General features: G+C 38.9%; 1 protein-coding gene across 6 annotated transcripts in view; it reads left to right on the top strand.

Annotated features, from left to right (window-relative positions):
- The window catches only part of LOC135161627 (dachshund homolog 2), a 160874-nt gene that overhangs the window by 72487 nt on the left and 66684 nt on the right, over positions 1-21703 (top strand). For all 6 annotated transcript variants that reach the window (XM_064119355.1, XM_064119351.1, XM_064119353.1 and 3 more), the window contains exon 4: positions 2090-2149. In XM_064119355.1, coding sequence (XP_063975425.1) covers positions 2090-2149 — 60 coding nt within the window. The remainder of the gene's footprint in view (positions 1-2089; positions 2150-21703) is intronic.

Genomic DNA, 21703 nt, shown 5'->3' with positions numbered 1-21703 from the left:
AATGGGATTTGGGACGATTTGACTGTCAGTTAAGTTGAGAAATATTTTCAAATTTAGGGGATATAACAATTTTTTGAGTTACTTTTGTTGAGTCAAATAGTTTCCCTGCTTTGGTAGTGAATTATCAGTCCAGGTTGGCTGACTAGAAAAAAATTACAGACAGTAATTTTTCTCACGATGATTGTCCCCATGATCATCAAACTTTTACGTATATTGTGATATTGATTAATTGAAACTTTTCATTCATGGTCTCCTTTGAATTTTCTTCGTGTTTCAAGTTCAAAATTCATAAATTGATATTTTTTTTCTCCCCGGATGGCAGCGAATTAATTAAGTTTTACTTTCTTGCTAAGTTGTGATGAAGGCACTCAAAGGAGCCTTTTAACTCTCCCCTCAATATTTTGATTCAATTCGTACCCTCGATTTACCCACTAATGATATATATTTCTCGGTAAATGATGAACTGCCACAGCGGGTAACATTTTCATTAACTCTGGCCTCTTTTGCCTCATGAAAAATCTCGACAACTTCTCAATGATAGCGTTGAATCCGCGGTTATCTCTAATACGCAAATAAAAATGACATATAATAAATCTGTTGGTGCATTTGACTCGATGAGGTGATTTCTGATGCACCTTCCAAGAGTAGGCTACTCTGGCGAGGCCAAAAGAATTCAGCATTAAGAGGATTTGAAGAGTTCGAAGGAAGCCGTGGAAATCCGAGGGGTCTCGACACTGCTTGATCTTGTTCTCTTTCTTCTTCTTATCCAACTTAAATACCCATTCTTGACTTCGTCCTCGTCTTGTCAATGCTCAGCCACTCGTTTTGTTTTCCTCGTGCGTCACTCATGGATTCCTTGTTTCCCCGTTCTTTATGCTCGAGGGTAAAACTACAAAATAGGGGAAAAATCACCCTCGGTCTTACCAGTGGAGGAGAGAACGAGTGCATCGACTTGACACACGACCCCAATGGCTCTCACACCTGCTGAGAGTGTTTCAGAAAATCCAATTGTCCATTTAAACGCAATTTTATTATAATCCACAAAAAAATTTTACGTTTTGTTTCCCATTCACTGACAATTTTATTACCACGAGAAATCAATACATTACGTCAATTGCAATTTCCCAGAGAAAAAAATCCTGATGATGGAGCTCCCTATATTACCATAAAATTAATTTTTTCATCTCCCTCCCAAATTTTGGGATAAATATTTTGAATTCTAAGATTTTCCCACGCACTCTCATCCCACTAATTCATAATCAATTATCGAAAAATAGTTGGTCACGTCTCTCACGTTATATTTATCCACAATAACAACGTGAAGGCGGCCCACCACACGCTCTGCATTATGATTTCAGCGCTTTGCTTTTAATTAAAATGCAAATCTATCGTTTGAGCGCACACGCCTCGAAGAGTGCGAGAGAGATCACGAGGTAAGACGGATTACGTCTGCCGGGGGGACGGGGGGGGGAGGGTGGCTATGGTGGTGAGGGGGATGGGGCGCCACGACAAACACTGGAATATGATTAATTCAGCAACCCCATCGTCTCCACCGCGCTCATCTCTCTGTCTCTCATCTGGACTCATCTCATGACCTTCGATGTGACACACATCACATCAGTCCACTTCTATCTCACAGACATCTAAGATTAAAAAAAAATATTCCCCCACCTCCCTTCCCGCCCCTCTCGATCGAATGAATTTTCCTTCGGTAATAATCCCTCCCCTCCTCCCCTCCCCGGCCTTGATGATGAGTTATAAATAAAAATGTCCTCTGAAAAATGCCTCTCCTCTCAGATGCAAAATGCGTAATAACGAATGAAAAATTAACTCGAGTGTATATTTTCTTAGCGTCTCTTTTTAATCAGGCAAACTTCAAAAGAACTCTCTTACCCTCGCTGATTGATTCGACGGGAGAAAATTAGAGGGATGAGGATTTCTGTCTAATGAAATGTTGAGGAAAGAGTGAATACTCTTGATTGGCGATTTTTTAAATGAAATCATTTATCTAATGACTGGTGAATTTAGCTGTTATCGGTGAATTAATTTCTTGGACAATATTTTCTAACATAATTTTATTTGTCGACAGATCGGGAGTTTGGGAGAACTGTAGAGCTGCCTATGAGGATATTGTGAAGCACCTTGAAAGGTAAGAACCATCAACAATCATAAATGCATGATTTAGTCTATAAAAAATCATCTGAACTGAATTTCGTCCTCGGAAAAAGACTTGCGGCGTTAAAATGACCGTTTAAATGACTCGTATCTCGTTCCGATCATTACTCACCCCCTCATAATTCCCAATTACCGGAAAAATGATCGATATGCGGGATATATCGGTCCACCAATCCCCGTGAAAAAAGAAAAACGTTTGACCAAAAATTCATTCAGTGATGATCATCAAAAACGGGTGATTTCGATCGGTTGGATATGGACTTCCGATAAATCAGCATTACCGTCAACATCGAGTTTCCGGCTGCAGGACGGGTTGATTCCTCTCACTTGACGCGGTAATACCAACATGATTTGTACGGTTCCATCCCCCTTTACCCCCTCTACCCCACCCCCGCACTGATCTACGTGTCGTTTCGCCCACCCAGCGTCAACCACCAGCCATTCCCCACCCAGTGGGTGAAGCGTCACGCAAAACCGACGGTTTCACCGGTGATCCTAACCACTTGTCACTTCACGGGACGCAGATCATCGTCACGACGTGGCCGTCCATCATTCGGGGATTAAATCATTCGACTGTTCCCGCAAAACTACCGCGGCCGGGCGGCCACCCTGGGAAAAGGCTTATTCAACGCACGAGAATTCTGTCAAATCAAACATTTCGATGTAAGGGAGGTGGGAGAGGAGTTCAAGATTAAAAATTTTTATTGTTAGTTTTGTATTGATGCGAAGGAGAGAATAGAATTTGAATGGGTAGAATTGCGTGAGTGTACAACAATTTTTCGAATACCGATAAATAATTGATTTTAGAGGGAATTAATTATCGGTTGGAATACATCAATATCTTCGAAATTATCCGACAAATTCAGAATTACTTTGTTGTGTAATAAGGAGAGGGTTAAGTTGACACATTAAAATCCCGAATGAGCAACAAACAACTTTAACAAACATTCGATATGTGGACAATCGTATCGTATTCTTAATTCACTACCAATTGGTACGCGAGAAAATTCATATCAATTTTTTTCACTCCGCAGTTGAAAGCTCTAAAAATTTCATCAGTAAATAAACAAAAAAAAAAATACAATTTAAATCCCTCAACTGTCCAGTCCCTTCCGTTTCACTTGTTTCACACAAAAGTTGACATCAGTGTCAGTGGCAACAAGTTCCAATTCCTCGTCTGGAGACTTCACTGAATCATGAATATTCAAAATAAATCGCCCTTCCGAATGCCAAACGATTTCATTCGAGTTTGTATATGAGTCAAAGCCCTCTCAAAATAACAATGTGCGTTTGTCCGGCTAAAGCAAATAGAGAGTGGGCGATCGTTCGAAAAGAGAGTAAAGTGCACAATTGGTAGAGTGAAAGAGACAGAACAGGGGCAAGAGGGAAAAGCCAATGGTCATTGCCTTTGAATTGGAAATTACGTTTTGTGATTGTGTATGTGGGTGTAGGGTGGGTTGGGTGCTGGGGGTGAGGGGCCAAGTGTCGATTCCAACCCCTCATGACCATTATACCTCTCACCTTATCGGAATACATCCGGATACATTGTGGGGGAGGCATTCAACTCTTTTCACGCACACCACCCTAATCATTTTTCTGTGATATTAAAAAGAAAAGAATCGCCAATTTCATGTCAATCACAGGGGGGTGGCGAAGGGGGTGGATAGGGGGTATTTGTTCGTTTTTTAATTGAAGCTGTCGTGGCAAATGTCGAAGGGTAATTTCCTCGATATACGCTACACTTTGTAAATATATTTATTAATAATATTAATATTAATGATTGAGTTATTATTGAATTAATGTGATTAATTAAATTTTTCTTCATTATAAAAAAATCTGAATGCATTTGAGATAATTAACTGGAGGCAATGGAAAAATTAAAATTAATTATATGCTAATACAGAGGTTAGTGAAATAATCATTAATTGAACTGTCATTATTCATCTAGTGATGAACCGGCGATATTTCGCCGAGATGTGACTGACACTGATGTAAATCTTTTGTGTATCCCTGCCCCTCTAGACTGGAATAATACGCGATGCCAGTGAGTATTTAACTCCAACGTTTAATTCTGATTAATCGTCCTCTGCATTTCTCCCAGGCACTCCCGCAGGGGTTATTAATTGTTTGTCCTTCTGATTTCTACATGGACCCGAGGATTCCTAACACTTCTGGTCGGAATAATGCTCCACGGTGGTGAGGAAGGAGAGAGGGAGAAGGGTATACATTTTAATCCGGATGATTTGTTTATGCTAATCCATCTTGAGCACGTGAGGGCCCATTTGAATTAACAGACTGAGAAAAACGGTTAATTGAAAACTACAGGGTTTTCACGACTTAGAGAAAATCTTGAAAATTCGATCAAGGGACGGCCGAGTAAATGACCGGTTCATTAAGTTCTTTAATTGGGATTTGTGAATTTTATTCAACAAATTGCGCATTTTTTATCGCACGAGCTTTCAATGAATTGTTATCCGAATATTTCATTCTCCCTCTCCCAAATTATCGAAAATCAGTAAATTAAAATTGTTTATACTAAAAAAAATTGACCTTATCCGATTTATTTTTCAATATGAGATCGCCCCGTTGACGATCATATGCATAAAAAAATTCCATTCTGCCCCACCCTCCCAATAAACTAAATTAAAAGTCCATTTGAATCTATTAATTGCTTCCGTACCGATACTTCTCAAATCGTTATCAAACGAACGCGATTTGGCGGAAAGCTGGGGGAATGGGGAGGGTTGAAGAAGGGGCGATGAGTCTGAACTTTATGAATATTATTTTCCAGCAGATGTCTTTCCCGATAAAACGTCGTTGTCGGTGTAATTAATGACGTCTTAGAAATCAGCCGAAAACGAGAGTGAGAGGGCAAAGTTATACACAAGTGAGATGAGTGAGTCGCCATTGGATGGCGTTAGGCGCAAGGGGGGGTAGGAGGGGTGATGTTGGACGCTCTGATAAGGCAAAGATGGTGGGTTGAAATGGTGAAAGGGAGGCGGTGAGTCGACGGGGTTATAAGCTACGACAATGCGCGTGAATTATGCCGCAATGACTGGGTAGATTTTAAAGCCAGGAAGTCGACATTAGCCGCGTGCCTTATAACCCCGAGGAGACCATTGATACAAGCGAGAGGGCTCTTTGCAATTGCCATACCGCGATGGACCATTAATATTACTTTAGCAGTTGTGTAATGCGTTTTAGTTCGGCTCGGTAATGACGTTGTATTTTCCATGTTTTTTTTTTCGATGCGCGAGGAACGATGGGAAGGGGGTGGGCCGGTGTCGATGGGAAGGGGGTGGACCTTTATTAAGGGAGAGAGAGTTCTTCTGCGAAATATAGATCTTGAAAACTGGTGGAAAAAAAGGAAATTAAGGAGTGGGGGTGTTTATGACAGTCAGATCAGGATGGGGAGGCTTTAAACCTTTAAGGCTTTAAAGGGTTTTAAATATTTTCAGTAAATTAAGGGTCTTCCATAAATGAGACATAAAGAGAATTAACAGGTCAGTAAAAATTACGAAAGTATTCGCGTTGTTCGGAGTTATTTTATCCCAGAAAATGAAATTTAATGGAAAATTTTCGATGTGAAATGTTCAGCAAGTTTTGGGATAATCAGGAGGTATTTCTAGTGGATTTTCTGCTCCTGATAATCAGTCTCCCCTCGAGGATGACTTCTCAAGACGTTTAATGTTTACGTATTTTTCATTGAATTTTTATTGAATTTTTCTCTCGTTGTAATCGTCTGAAATCGACTTCATTTCGAAGCTACGGTGCCACTCAATCATGAAGGGAGTAGCCTCTCGTCCGATCTATCAATTCACCATCCAATCGTAAACTGTAAAACCTCGAGAGGATGCTGTCGCGCAAAAAAAACGAGAAAAACGGGTTGGCGAATGCTAAACGGTCAGCATAACTACCGAGCAGAGGAGGGAGGGGACTGTCTGACGAGTAACCGGCAGTATCTCCTGCACAGGAGCCGGTCTAATATAACTTTATGTCACATCATCGTCATATTTCTCCTCCAATCACGGTATCGTTTTCGTATGATCCTCCACTGGTTATACCAGTTTCAACGAGACGTTTGAAGACATCAGATCAATTGTCGAAAACAATTCTCAAGGTTAATTGCAGGAAACGAGTTTTTAGCTGCAATAAAATTACATTTTGTAACCCAATCGTTCTTTTATCGACAGTTGTTTCAGATTAATTAGCAAAATACTAGTGATTCGTCGTAAAAATTATTCGAAATTTGAACGACGTCATATTTTTCAATATTTTCCATTCAAGGAATTGGTAATTGTTTAAATTACATGAATATAATTTTTTGTAGAAATTATCTGCAACTTGAGGCGATAATTCTAGAGTTAAATAGATAATTTCAATCTCTTCAATTTGCGCTTCAAAGCGCATCATCAAATTAACCGGAAATTAGAATAAAAAATTCCGGATTTTCGAATCATTACCAGTGATCCGTCAATCGCCAAGAGAAACTCCTCTAGTAAGAAGGATATGAGAAAGCGGGTAACGATTGCAAAAGGGGGCGTTGTTGTGCCAGGGTGCATTATTAGGAGCCGTCACTCGGGTTAACGAGGCTACCGAGTAAACTTGGGTGTCCCCGAGTGTTCTCTAAGCAACAGTGTACTCTGTGCCTGTTGGCTTCAGTAGTTGACAAAACGATGATTAATTAAAAACATAATTAGTCCAGCTACCAACATTGGACACCTATGTGCATACAGTGGCTCATTCAAAGGCATCAAACACGCCCACTTGCACTAAATGCACCATGAAATTGTTATATTCTCTTTTCTGATTCGTTTCTCGTCGTTAGTCCTTCATTTGTCGCGCCTCCGTATCTCGTTATTTTAGGATTTTCCGGAATGATTGACAGGAGGTGGTCGTTTGCGCCAAGGCAAATACAAACGTGTTTCCTTTCAAAATTCATTAATTTTGTATTAACAAATTTTCATGGGTGCTGTGTCAATTGAATGAAATGAAAATTTCGTGGAAAATTGAGTAGTTGTTTTGATGAGTGCGGCTTTAAATTGGATTCGGCGAAGAAATATAATTTTGGTTTAAATATCTAACGTGATTTTTTGAAGCAATACGTGAATGGTACGTGTCCAATTATGCTCAATTACCAGAAAATTTTTAAACCAATGAAATGAATCAAAAGATTTTTTTATTAAAAGTGTATGAGCTTCATTCGATTATTAAAAATTCGGAAAATTCAGTCGATTGTTATCCCGTATTTTCATGCTATTAAAAATTAAATTGAATGTCATGTTGAATTTTAATAACAAGTTTTTATACTATATTGAATTCAACTTCGGAATCTGTTTTTATTTTTCTTGTTCAACAACTGCTGCATTGGTGGTAAAAATTCAGTTGAATTTTCCAGAACAAGACCTGGAAATCCGGGATAAATATATCTGGATTTTCCTGATTATTTATTAATTTCCCTGGTAGTGTTCAGATAAAATCTAAAAATACATCGCGTCTTTGAATAAAATTCTACTTTTTTAGTCACCACAGTTTTTGAAATGATAAATAATTGAAGCACTCTTCCTGAATTTATCAATTTCATCTCAAATTCCCAATTACCCAGACTCTCCATCTCCGAACAATACTAAAAATAGACTTCCAAAATTAATGATGACATAGCCGCGAAATAACCGTCAGAAATGGGAAAATTTAATTACACAACTCGGGTATCTCTGTAAATCAGCGGTGAAAACAAATACCCAAAGTACGAAGAGGGCACAATGAGAGCTTGGGTGGTACATGTGGATGCTTGTATTGTGGTAGCTAAGATATATTGTTATTAAATGGTCCCCCTTCGACGCTTCAACACACACGCCAGTATATTACGTACGAAAAGCCCGTTGGTGGCCTCTTCTCCCACTGGTTTTTCCCACATTGAGCGTCAGAGACTTCTTATTTATCCTCCTGCAGCATGCGATTTTTGGTTGAATCGTTCACCGTCCAAATATCCCTCCATTTAGCCCGGGAACTTTCTCATCAATTCAATACAATCTCGTACAATTGTTTCACCGTCCACTGCTCGTCCCACCTTTCATCTCTCACACGGAGAGAAAAATTTTTGAAAAATGACGTGCCAGGTCCGTAATCTGCCAGTCAAAACAGTATTCAGTAAAAATTACCACAAAATTACGCCTTTTCACTGGACATTCCATCAGTTTTCTGGAGTGTTCTGGACTTTCTCCTGAAAATTCATTGAAAAACTGTACGGAAAAAAATTTGAGGCACCGAATATTCTTTTGTCCGGCAAATTACGGAAGAATCACGTAATTTTTAAACAATTTTTCTCTCCCTAAATTCAATTCCCTCCACATTTTCTCACCATAATAATAATAATTGATATAGGATAACTAAATTTGTAACAGAGCTTTTTTCCTGTGTAAAAGTGCAAAACAATAGGCGCACGCGTGTCCGGAAATGTATTCAACGAACGTGAAAAACACCTCCGATTTAATTGAAAAGCCTGAAACCGGATGTGCACTTTAGCATCAAATAAACTCTCCCTACGAGTTTAAACATTTCCGCCTCAGTATATGTATCACGGACGAATATCGAGTGATGGAGGAGAGGTTACCGGGTTCAACTGGCACTTTTGATAATTAACTAATATTTGCGGTGTCCGAAGCGCATTGCGTTGTAACTCGCGAAGAGGGAAAAGGCCCATCGGCCCTCCTCCACCCTCTTCTGGCCAGTATGTACTCACTGGACCAGCTTACAATGATTTTCACTGTGCATTACGTCCCTCCTGCGTCTCCCATCTGCTACATGGTCACGTGTTATCAGACCCCATTCAAATACGAAACCCCTTGGATGCTGGGAAATGGGGGAATCGCCAACCGATAGAAGAATTTGGTTGATATTAACCAGGTTCGGTAGCTGTTATCGAATGTCTTTGTTGTGTTGGAACAACTACATAATCATTAATAGTTATTGGACGATACTATTCGGCTGCAGGGACTCAACGATGTTTACCACAATTTTTCTGATTTCTCCTATTGAAAATTTATCATTTAATCCATTTAAATCATTTACGTTTCAAATGATTTAATACCTCGGGAGCTTTTGTTCTATTTTTATTGAGCTTTCGTGGAAGTGATAGATCGAGAAACGAGTAATTCAATTTTTTTATTGGAAGAGAAACAAGAGTCGTAAGACGTTTGTCGTTGACAGCCGGGGAAAGTGGCAACTTGGCTGACAAATGATTGGTCGATTGGTCACTCTCACACTTGGTAATCGTTTTCCAATTGTAATACAACACTCCCATCCTCCCCTTCATCCATCAAAACTGTTGGAACTGTCTCTGACAAGTCGAATGCTTCAAAGTCCCGAAAAAAAAAAACAAGAAATTCACGCAGTTTCAACAGTTTCTCGGCAGGGGGAGGAAAAATTTGAAAGAATTTAAATAATATCTGAGACACTCTCTCGCAGATGCCAAAAACCGTTTAGAAATTATCCATAAATCTCACTGATATGGAGGAGGGAGGGGGGGGGGTGAGGAGCAACTCTGAATCTACAATTCTAAAGCTTTTCCATAAAACACTCGACAAAATGCTTCGTCTGCACTTTTCAAGAACATACACATGTTTGATGTGTAAAAACCAGAGATTCTCGGTTCCCTTTCTGATTCACTGTTGAAATATGTAAAACCGCATTCAATTTACATGGAGTCATATTCATTCTCACGATGTTTAAGTGCTTCAGAATTAATATTGAATATTAATTAAATACCTAATAATCGAACAGCTAATCAAAAATTTATTTTATCAATCAACTAAATGAATTAAAATTGCAAGCAAATGGAAAGTGGAGAATTTTAACGAAGAATTAAATATTTGTTCAATTGTAAAATTCAATATTCATAATAAGTTATTGATTACCATCGGGGTGATGCATTGCTCGTTACATTTTCAATGAAAAAATAAAATTCTAATAAAATTCACTTCCATTTAACTCCCAAAACGAAAAATGAATGTTAAAAATTCATTTTTATCTCGATGACAAATGGTTTTCAGCACACAAAACGTAGCGAGAGCCCCAGAATGAAATAAAGTAGACATAAAAAAACATAAAAAAGCGAAGAAGTGGTGTGAGGAGGGGGTGAGAGTGGGGATAACACTGCGGGATCGTTGGAGCTCCACAGATGCGCCGTGACTGATGGTCCACACTTCCAGATGTACTGTACATATCATCCTGTATCTGTCTCTATCCCCACCAGGGCACCTCCCCCCTTCACCTCACCACCCCTTGTACTTTTATCAGCACTTGTTTGTTCAGCTCGCTTCTAAATACAATTTCTGGTGCATAAAGCATAAAGAAAAATAACACAAAAATATGAAATAAAGGGGTTTTTCCAGGAGAAGTGGGAAGGAGGGAGTTGAATAAACGAGATTGACTCGGCACTTTCGGAATATATGTATATAAATATATTTTTAGTGTGATGATACACGTGTAAAACGTCGTGTCACCTCGTTGTAAGCTTTCGTCAGATGATTAACTCCTCATCCTCCTCTTGAACCTTCAACCGTGCGATATGTTTATTTTTTCTCTCTCCCCCTTTTCAGTTTTTTTCTTACCCCTTTTAAAATAGTTCTGAGACATTGTTTGTTTACGTGAGCGTAAATTGAAACAATTAAGGGCGAAGTGGAAACGAAATTTATTATTGGATGTTGAGAGTGATGTCAGTTCTCGTGATTGAATATTTTTATTCCGCGAAATCGCCAACAAAGTCGTTACTGAATTTCATAATTTTATGAAACTACTTGTGGATTGGATTTAATTTCTGTTACTTTATGATAATCAGTTAGAATGTCCGGCTGAAGTTTAATTACTTCATTAAAATTCAGGGAAGAAGGAAAATTCACCGATATATATTCCGGAATTTTCATTCATTTAATTTTCATGATGACATGTTCATCATCGCCCCTCACGCTCCCCTTCTCATCTCTCTCTCTCTCTCTCTCTCTTATTTTCTTTTTAATTCCAACACATTGTGTGTTCACATGAACGCAAGCAGATTGAAACAATTAAAGGCAGAGTGAAAATAAAATTTATTTCACCCAAGGACTGCAATCAATTTCGATGATTTAAAATATATTCTCTTCTCTCATATAATCCCTCACACGCTATTTGCGGTTCCAATCGGATATTATTTCTCATGTATCTCCCCACTAAGAAAATTCATGTAATTCACTTTCCCCCCTTATCTTTATTTACTTCCTTCACCCCAGCTAAAAATTCCACCCAATAAAACTTCCAGTCATTTGTCAACAGTGCTCTACCTTCAGTTGTTCATATCGTTCGTTTCGTTGGAGTAAAAAAAAAATATGTAAAACACATTGTAGCAAGTGGGAGACATTCTGAAATAATAAAAGTTGCCGTCATTTGTCAGAAAGACTGTTTCCTCAGTCCAATGCCACCTCGTAATTTTCCGAGGACGTGGCAGCTGTGGCTTTTCGACGCGGTACATTCAGCTCTCCTCGCATTTATTCACCCCCTCCAATTTCTCTCTCACCCCTTCCCCCCTTACTTCATATTTCCCCCCTATTTTTATTTTTCATTCCTTCATCCCCGTCTCATTTTTTGTTTTGCACTGTCACCTCTTGTGCGCGTAAGTAGCTTCTTTAATTTTACGATCTGTCTTTTTCGTTCTCTCCCCATTTTTCCGTCAATATAATTCTCCCGTCACGTAGGGCATCGACCAATGACAGAATAAAAGTGAATTCAATTTTATAATCTTTTATGCTACTGGATTTCACGAGAGGAGGCGCACACTCGAGTGAAAATTGAATAAAGCGACGTGACATTCTCACACTATTATGAACAGAACAGGGTAATCTCGTCATTTTTCGGCAACGTCTTGTGGATACTGAAGACGATAATAAAAATGGAAGTCAGCCCGAGAACCAGTGGCAATAATATGGCGTAACAAATGTGCCAGACGACTTTTATGAAAACGATGGGATGCAAGAATTTTTGTTTGTTCCGGGACTAGTCAATATTTTTATTTTTTTCGCCTGGAGAAATGAATACGCCCTTTGGACACCGTGTGAGTCCGAGTTTTTCGGCGGCTGTGAATGATAAAATGTTGAGCGTGATCGAGGGCTGATGGTCAGTCATAAAAGTTTGAGTAAAAATTATGATTTTTGCGGAATGAAGTGCGAGTGCATCGGTCCGACATGCGTTTTTTTATTGTGAATCGTCGACGGCATTTCCAGATCTGCGGTGAAAATTAATGAATTTATATTTTAATTAATTAATTCACAAAGTCTAAATTCGTTCTCGTTGACAATAGGAAGATGTTATTGTGGATTTTCGTTCATAAACATATTTATTGGTTTTATTTGAAGGCATTTATCAGTTCTACTGGTACTTTATCGCGATTTGCAATTATAAAATTTCCTACAATTTCAGAGATGACTTTTTTTCGTCGACTGAGTCATACGATCTTCCGAAAAAAATGATTATTTCGAGTGAACCATTGAATAGATGAAATTTACATCATCTCACTCTTACATACGCTCATCGCCGATTCATGGTTCACACTCACCATTAAGAGCTTTCAGTCTGTGCTAATGCACTCCTTTCGAGACGGCTATTCACCTCGACGTTTCAATCCGTTCCATTCAACATCTCAAATTCTTTTTTCAATTCATTTTATTCCCTCTCGATTTTGCTTTTTTTTCTCTTTCATCGCGCGTCATCACATGGAAACACTCGATCCATCTCCCCGTTCCCTCGCCCCTTTATTTCTCATTTTTCGTTTAACTCCAAAATTCATAAATTGCGAACTGACAATCGTTTCGGGCGGGAAATTGTGAAAAAAAAAAATTCATTTTTGTTTAGTTTTCAATGATTTTTTTCCAAACAAAAGGAGATGAATGACATTGTTAACACAGGACAAAAAATCCTGTTACAACTTCATGTCGTCTCTGTTTCTCCTACCCCCCGGAAGAAAATTACAAAAAAAAAATTGGTCAATGTGTATCGAGTGTGTTTGACGTCATAATGCACCTGAAAAACCATGGGGTCGACAACATGTAAAAGGGAATATGTATTTCAACGTCGTTCTACACACAAAGCCATTGAATATGGAGAATGGGTGAAAGGCAACAGACCAGAGAGGGTTTGACAAAATCCCCCATTTGTGGATCGCTAAATATTTCATTTCGTTGTCCCTCTGAACGTTTAATTTCAGTTCAGGTGTACCACTCCCGTCTCAAAACTGCTCTCTCACATTTCACATCAACTCGGGTACATAGGCGATGGGATGGACGGGGGGGGGGGGGGCAGGAGGAGGGGGAAAGGGGTTCGACGCGTGCAGGAGGGTTAAGTACAAAGGCAAAACCTATCGGCATTATTACGTCTTTTTTTTTTAAACAATTCTGAATTCTTGGCTTCTATTTATGATTCAAATAACGACCGCCAATTGCATTCCGGGGATTGAGGATTTTTTTCAAGGCTAACGTACCCTTGTTAGGAATTTTTATGCTTGTATTTCAGGTTTATTTGATTTTTTTTTTCTCCTTGACTTTGCGGGGAGAATATTTTAAGAGATTAAAGGCATGTGAAATACATTCTTGAGGATTTCTTCGGATTTTCTAGATCAAGAGGATGTTCTTTATGGGGTTCATTGGAAAATTTATTATTTTAATTGTCAAGTGCGTCACGAAAAATTTTTTCAGAGATATATATTACCTTGAGATGTTGCTGATAGTCTCATTGAATTTATTCCTGAATTTTTAATCAATTTTTCTGACGATTCATTGCAAAATAATTTGTCAAAGTGGAATTATTCTCTGTAATCGAGACTAAAATTCTTTATTCGAAGGAACAAATCTTGTGGATATGTGTATTATAGCTTCCCAAGGATGAGAAAACATTATAGGGGGGCGGGGAAGGGTGGAGGGGTTAGTAGAAAAGGCGCATCCCCCGAGCAGTATCGATCGTTGACTTTAAAATTCAAAGAGACCGACAATGGGTTCAGTTTCCCTTTTCCTTCAGTTACCTCTCGTATACCCATTTTGCCTCAGCTACAATATCATATTCCTTTCGTTTCATTGTCTGTGAGAAAGAGAGAATAGTAGGTGGTTGAGGGGGTGGGACTACCCGAAAGCCCCCGCGCTAATAATAAAAGATTGCGCCCTCTAAGCTATGGATTCACTTCACAACGAAAGAAAAAGGTAGATGGGGATTTGATTTTTTTTTTCTTCTTATTTTTTATTACGAGAAGAAGAAAGGAGAACGTCGTTGGTACGCAGGGCCCAATGCTGGGGTAAAAATGAGAGAGACCATGAGCCTTTTACTAAACTTTGGTACTACATCATTCTGGACGATAGCTTATATCTCGTGGCTATAATACTGCCGTTGAAAAGTTTTGAATTCCAACGTTGAATTTAATATTCCAAACGCGAGCTTTTCCGTTTATAACATTTTATGTATCTTACGTCTTCGGGATACCATTGAGAAAAAAATAGAATGGAATTAGTTGAAGAGAGAGAACTGGGAGAATTTATGTGACGATGTGGAGTGATACAAATGATTTTCTTGGTAAACAATTAAAAAATTCATTGTCTTTTAATTTCACCAGAATTCCAAACAATTTTGACGTTGAAAATGCAAATGTTCGAGGAACATCAATGAGAACATGGAATAACGACTCGATCGTACCCTAAGAATTCATAAAATTGAGACTTGAATTTTCTGGTTTTCACAGACGATTTTAATGCTTCAAGAAATTGGATAATTTCTAATGTTAAATAATTTATTTTTGCTGCAAATTCAATTCGAAATTTCTGTGAATATTATCGAGCAAATACGCATTTAATTTTTTTTACACCCGCAACCCTTGAAACTGTTTATTCGGGACAATCTGACAAGAACCCAACAGAAGAGCCCCAACAATTTTCGTTATCGAGTCACGTACGGGTTAGGATCGTTTTTCCGTTTGGATTCCCACGAAATTAAAATGAAAATTTGCAACGAGTGGACAGCCGAATTGGAGATGACCCTTGGTAAAATGATTTTTCGAACCCCCGAAGGCTCAACAATCCCTCCGCCCAGGGTGCAAAACCGTATCAACTACAAGTAGATATGGCACCGAGAAAATGTCGCCAAATTGTCGTCAACCCTAATGATAAATTGCGCCCTTGGCACTCGTGGGTGGGAGGAGAAGGGGGGGGGGATGAGTCTGTGGGCCGTTGGGATGAGATGAGACATCCTCACGCGCTTGCGAATCAAATTGCAATTTGTTATTTGTAATTCCGAGTGTCGCTTAATATACTCCCCGTGGCATTCTCCCTTTTCTCTTCTCGCATACTTCGTTACTGTTAGGTGTGAGGTGGTGGAAAGGGTTTTTGGGGAAAATTAACTGAAGGTTGATGAAAATGCTTGGGTAAAGGTGAGAGGGAGACATATCAAACCCTCATTTTTTCACCCCTTCGCCTGTAAATGGGAGAAAAGTTGGGCTGAAAGGGTTTAATTTTTATGGTAATAGCGTTTAAAATCTATCTTGAAAATCAAAGGAAGAATTCACTCATGAAAGTTGGACAATTTTACTGTTAAAAAAAATGAAATTTCATGGACAATTGAATATTCAGTAACGTGAAGATGAGAATATTCCGATAGTATAATTAGTAGTAATTATAGTGTTAGTGACTATCGGAAAATAAAGTACCGAATTTTTCAGTTCAATTATTCTATAAAAATTATGAGAAATCATGAGAATTCAGGGAAGATATCAAAATTTATCTCAGTTTATTTCCAAATCTTTATATTCCATTGTAAATCCCATCAAATATTGAAATTATCATCCCACAAAGCATTTACTATATTCCTCCTCTAAGAATTGCGATGACATTTTCCATGAAATTGAAAACAAGTAGAAGATCGAGTATTTCAAAAAAATTTCATTCTACAAAATCGATATATCATTTATATTAAATTGCAAACTACTCAAGAAAATGTTCTGTTTCTTTTTGTCATTTACCACGGTATATTTTCCACTCTCACCTCCACGCATTCAATTCTCCAGACGAATGAAAAAAATTCTCGTGAAAAACTCTACGCTCCCTATATTTTCCTTCTCCCAGTAGAAAAAGAATACGTTCGATCAGTCAGACATCGAGAAGGGGCGCGTAGCAGTTACCGGTACGGTTATGGTTTTCGGAAGCATCGTCGAATCCTATTCTTGCGCAAACCCGATAAGCGAACACCTCTCCAACCAAGTTTATATCCACACATTGGGGAATATATGGAGAATAAAATAGGGATGATGGAAAGGAAGAATCGCAACCAGCGAAATCGCACCCCTTGCTCACCGGGAGAAAAAAAAAAAGTTCTGAAAAAACTGCTGAAGTTGGATAAAATAATATTCAAGAGCTCTGAGCGATATGGGCCTGGATCTGTTGCAAGTCTATGTCGAGGGAGGGGTTTTGTATTTTTCTTCAATCTGCACTTTTACACTGGGTAACAAGGGTGGCGCTGAGTTTATTTGCGTTTTGCCTGGCGGCTGAGCATTCGTGCACTACTTTAAAATGTCGAGGGGGGTTGAAAGATCGAACGCCACTCTTAGAACTTACGCATCCCTTTGCCCTGAGGGCTCTTCCCCATCCTCTCATTTCAACTCTCCCCCTCCACCCCCCTTCCCGTCACTGAAAAAGGGTAAATCGGAATGGAATTATTCATGGACGTGCGTGCATACCAGACTTTCTGTTGTACAGATCAATAGCCTAAAAAAACAACAGATTTCAAACCTAAATTTACACGGAGAGAAATTTTTTATGATAATTATCCTATCTGTTTAAAAGTCTACTGTGAATCATCTTTTTCTCATTTCTATCTTCGAATTTATCGAAAAATAACATGTGATGAATAAATTGCATTTTATCCCTTAGGAAAAAAAATATTTTAATTCTGAAAAGTCTATCCGACTAAAGGCTAAAGTAATTCGGACATTATTCGTCAATTTGACAGGATAGAAATACAAAATCGATGAGTCATGATACACTTTTATAGAACGTTAGAATAATTTCTGTAAAAAACTACTCTCTGAGTATATTAAGCCCTTCTTTTCTCCCTTGAATCCAAAAAGCATTTTTCAATTCTAGGAAATTTTATGATACAAATCTACCCACTGATGTTTTTTCTCCTTTCATCTGCTGTCGTTGGTTGAAACATTTGTACATAAATCTGAAAATTATGAGGTTCTTGCTGCTGTAAAGTTTTCTCTGTCTTTCTCGCACAAGAGGGGGCTACACTTCGAGATCGGTTTACCCCTCCGACGCGGCATATGCCTGGAAATGCGTAGCTGAGATAACGGGACCCCTTTCTATTTCCTACGACCCTCGTACACATACTCCTGTGCAATATGTAAACTTGAATATTTTTTGCTACGAGGGGGTGTATTGGGGACGATACAGGACCACAGCCCCCTCCCTCTGAAGAAATGGTGAATAAGAGAATACAAAAAAGGGCCGTTTGGGTGAAAAAAAGATATCTGAGTATAAATCAGAATCAGTTGAAAATAAAAATCACTTTCCAGCAATGTGGTGGAGTACGATGATTCGATTAAGGGCTATCGATGGTCGTTATGGTGCTCGGGGGAGATGGTGTCACTGTCGAGGTATGAGACAGAAGTGCGGGATATGGAGCTTATCATGGTTACGCTCTGGGGATGATGGCGAGTTGATCTTTTTCTATTGGGATGAAGAGAAAGGGATGTAGGGGGTTGGTTTATCCCTAGTGACTCCTTTTTTACGATTCTATGTGTCAGAAAATAGAAAATTCTACACAAGAGATAATGGTACTCATAAAAAAAATATTTTCGTTTATTTTGGATTGTCTTAGTTTTTTAAATATTACAGTTCACGTAGCGGTAAATAACTTCACCAAAAAATCAACAAATTTTACTAAACGAAACCCCAAATTTCCCCAGCAGCAAAAACACGACAGAATTCTAAAACTGTTTGGTATTTTCAAATTCTTCAAACACCTTCGAATTGTTCTCATTGACCACAGCACAGGCCCATAAATTAAATTAATCTTGTAAAATGGTCCCTCGTTGATCTGTGTAATCGCTATATTGGAGGCGGGAAATTCAAAACCTGTGCGCAATTTAGTGGCAAAAAAAAATCCAATATTTGCTCCGTCACCTGAAAAATTATGATGCCACCAAATATTTCAGAAGTACATATAATCCACAGCTCCTCTTATCCCACGGCATCAGCTTTCTTCCATAATTCAGACCCTCTCTAGTTTGCCGGTTGAAATACCTAGACCATTTCCTCACATCGTGTTATACCCACTCATCAGGGCGTTCAGCAACCCTCATTCCCTTTCAGAATTGAAGGCAACCCCAATGCAAAATTCAGATCACTGCAAATCAGCCAGTCAAGAGGCCAGAATGATCCAAACATCCCAACCTTACACCAAATGAAAACAAAAGTATTCCATTGGCAGAAGGCCATTTCCCAAGTCTTAGACTGCCCTTCATCGTCTCCACCCTTTCTCTCAACCTCCCATTGTCTTCGCTCGAATGATAATAAAATCACTCCTCTTATCACAATAGACTCAACGATAAAAACAATTTAGCTCAATCAACGTATAAAACGTTAGCATGAATCCCGGCCTCGGGGTCGTCTAATTAAACCGCTGTCTCTTGCCAAGAACATAAACTCAGAAGGTTATCGTCTCAGTACAATCTTCCACGCTTAATCCCCATATAGCAAACTGTATTTCTCATTTCAGTTTAGTTCGTTATATTCACTCTTCGGGTACTAAGGTAAAACAAACTGCATGAACGGAACTCAGGGAGTCCTCATTTCCTGTCCACGGGGGGTTTATCCACGACTCTGACGAGTGGGGATGAAAAGGGCTTACATAATTAGGTGGCATCGATCATTCCGAAAGGTCTTCCAAAAGAGGAGAAAAAAAAATCCTGAAGTTGAACAAATCACCACAGATGTATCGATTTTGCTAAGAAATCATGGGATAAATTGGTGTGTTTATCCCACCCTAATTTACAATCGCATTGCAGAAAAAAATATTCTAAATATCTCGAAAAAAAAAACAATGAATTTGTTTTTTGAAGAGTGGAATTGTTGACAAAGATTCGGATAATTTTAGCTGCCACCAAAGGGGATGAGCAGGATATCCAGGAAATATGTAAAGAGGACAAAAGGGGAATACTAATTATTTCATTCAACATGACGTCGTGACTCGTTGAGAAAATCTCCCAGAAATCTTTCTCTACTGACGAAATAATTGAACGTTATTCGGCATAATTGAAGGCCTCAATTTCAGACCATCATTTCTCCTTTGTTTGGTTGGATCTTGAGAGAAGAAGAATGACTTGCGAATTTTCCTCGCAGTTCTTTTAACATTATTCGTCCCTTTTTTTTTTCCTTTTTAGGCGAGCAGCACTGAGCTGTGGCCCTATGGAAAAGCCCAAAATATGAAGCTGCCTTTCGAAATGCTGCGTCGTGAGGGAATTAATCTCAATCGCGGAGCCCGAAAAGCCCCAGGTTCAGTCGGATCATTTGTCAGTGACTCGTTATCCACTGCGGGGTGCGCTTTGAATTCAGCTACTCACTTATTCCTCATTTCGATTGATATGAAGTTAGCAACGGTAGTCTGTGTATGATTGTTGTCGTGACTGCTGCTGAGATCTATTAGTCAAGGTAACGCGGGGGAGCCCCGATGAGAAGAATGATTTGAAAACATGAAGTTCACAGAGGGCGGGCTCGCCTCCCCTAGTATTGCAGCCGGTAGGCCTGTGGGCGGTCCGCATTTGTATCAATATTTATCATAGTGATTGTGCTCCTTACAGCTGATTAAATTCGCAATCTTCGATTATCGTAAGTGTATGCCTTTGCGTATTGATTGACAGTTCACTGGAGCCTCATTAAAATTAATCTGTGCTGAGAAACGAGGATTTATTTATTGTATCATCAATTGGCAATGATCTGCGGAATGACTGTCGTGATTTCGAGATTTTGTTTCCAGTGATAATTTTGGTGAAATGATTTTTCGCGAGAATTTTCCTCGGAGTAAAGTTTAAAGGAAATATAAATAACATCGGGTAAAAATCGCCAATAGTTTGCGTTGTGAACGTCATTTGATGGATCGGGATTGTATAAAATTAACAGGATAATTAAAAAAAATTCGCCATCCAGCAACTCTGGATAGGAAAATACCCGAAAAATCCGCGATGACATTAAAATGACAGAAGTCAATGATTTAGAATTTATTGATTATTGCAAGACAATTTATCGCGAATGAGATAATGCAGAAAGACAAGAGGATATTTAATTGTCGGCAACGTCTTATTCCATCCGCCTTATCGACGTTCATGGAATGCCCGGTATTCACTGATTGAATCTTCCCGAAAGCCTCCCCTCAACCAGAACGTGATTCCCCATCGCTCTCACTTTCTCTTCTTCACTCCCTGACCAGTGTACACATCAGATCCACAATTCTGATAAATGTTCGAGATATGTTTGATGATATTTCCCCGATGCGAGTTCAGAAGTCTCCATAAATCATTCCACTGCAACTTGATTCCTCTCGGAAGATGTTTTCGGTGACGGCTGGAAAGCCGTAATACGATAGCCCGTGGTATTTCTCTTTTAGTATTCTTGTCTTTTCGTAATTATTGAGGGCGGAGAGGGGGGGAGGACTGGGGATACCCCTTTTGCGCCTCGGATGACACCTTTTCATCCTCCTGGAAATTTTAACAGTCGTTGCGCATCTCTGGATCACATTACCATCCCTCACCGTTTCTTTGGTTTCTCCCTGTCTTGGTTGGGTCCAACTCCGTGGTTACTACTCCCTCTTGTTAGGGTGGTATTGTACTAATGATGACAAGCAGTTGGGTTCATATCATCTGGTAATGAGTGGAATAATACACAGAGGGCAGTTTTGTTCAAGATTTGAGGGCATTCGCTCGTCGCATTTTTCTCACGATAGATTTATTTATTTATTTACTTATGATCTACAATTACTGGGACACACTGAACACATTTTTTTTTTCTATGAAATTTTCAAGGCCACTCTCATGAACAATGACTAAAAATATTTCAGAAACTTTTTTTTATCTATTTTGTGTCACAACTCGTAGGGGGGTTATTTACCCAAATATTTTCTCAGAAATTTTCGAAAAAAAAAATTATTAAAAATTGCACGGTGATATTTTTGTCAAGGGATATATTGTATGGACGTACAGCCTCCACGCACCACGAATTTATTGGAAAAGCCTGCGACTGGCGTGTGTCGGACGAGCCAGCAGAATTCTGGCATCCAACAACGCTCCCTTTGTACTCGCGAAATTACAATTGTTGTCATCATTATCAGAAACTCGCTATGTCGGTGATGCATTCTATTCTTTTTTTTTTTTTTGTCCATCGGTATTTTTTGTGTTTCAAGCCGTCAACACATTGAGATTAATCAATGTTTCCGGTGTATCTGGAGTTGAATATTCATCGATAGTATGAAG

This window comes from Diachasmimorpha longicaudata, chromosome 4 (genome assembly GCF_034640455.1).
Source record: "Diachasmimorpha longicaudata isolate KC_UGA_2023 chromosome 4, iyDiaLong2, whole genome shotgun sequence".
In the NCBI taxonomy this organism is placed as follows: domain Eukaryota; kingdom Metazoa; phylum Arthropoda; class Insecta; order Hymenoptera; family Braconidae; genus Diachasmimorpha; species Diachasmimorpha longicaudata.
Note: the sequence above shows the minus strand (reverse complement) of the source record. Positions and strands in the feature narration are given on the sequence as shown.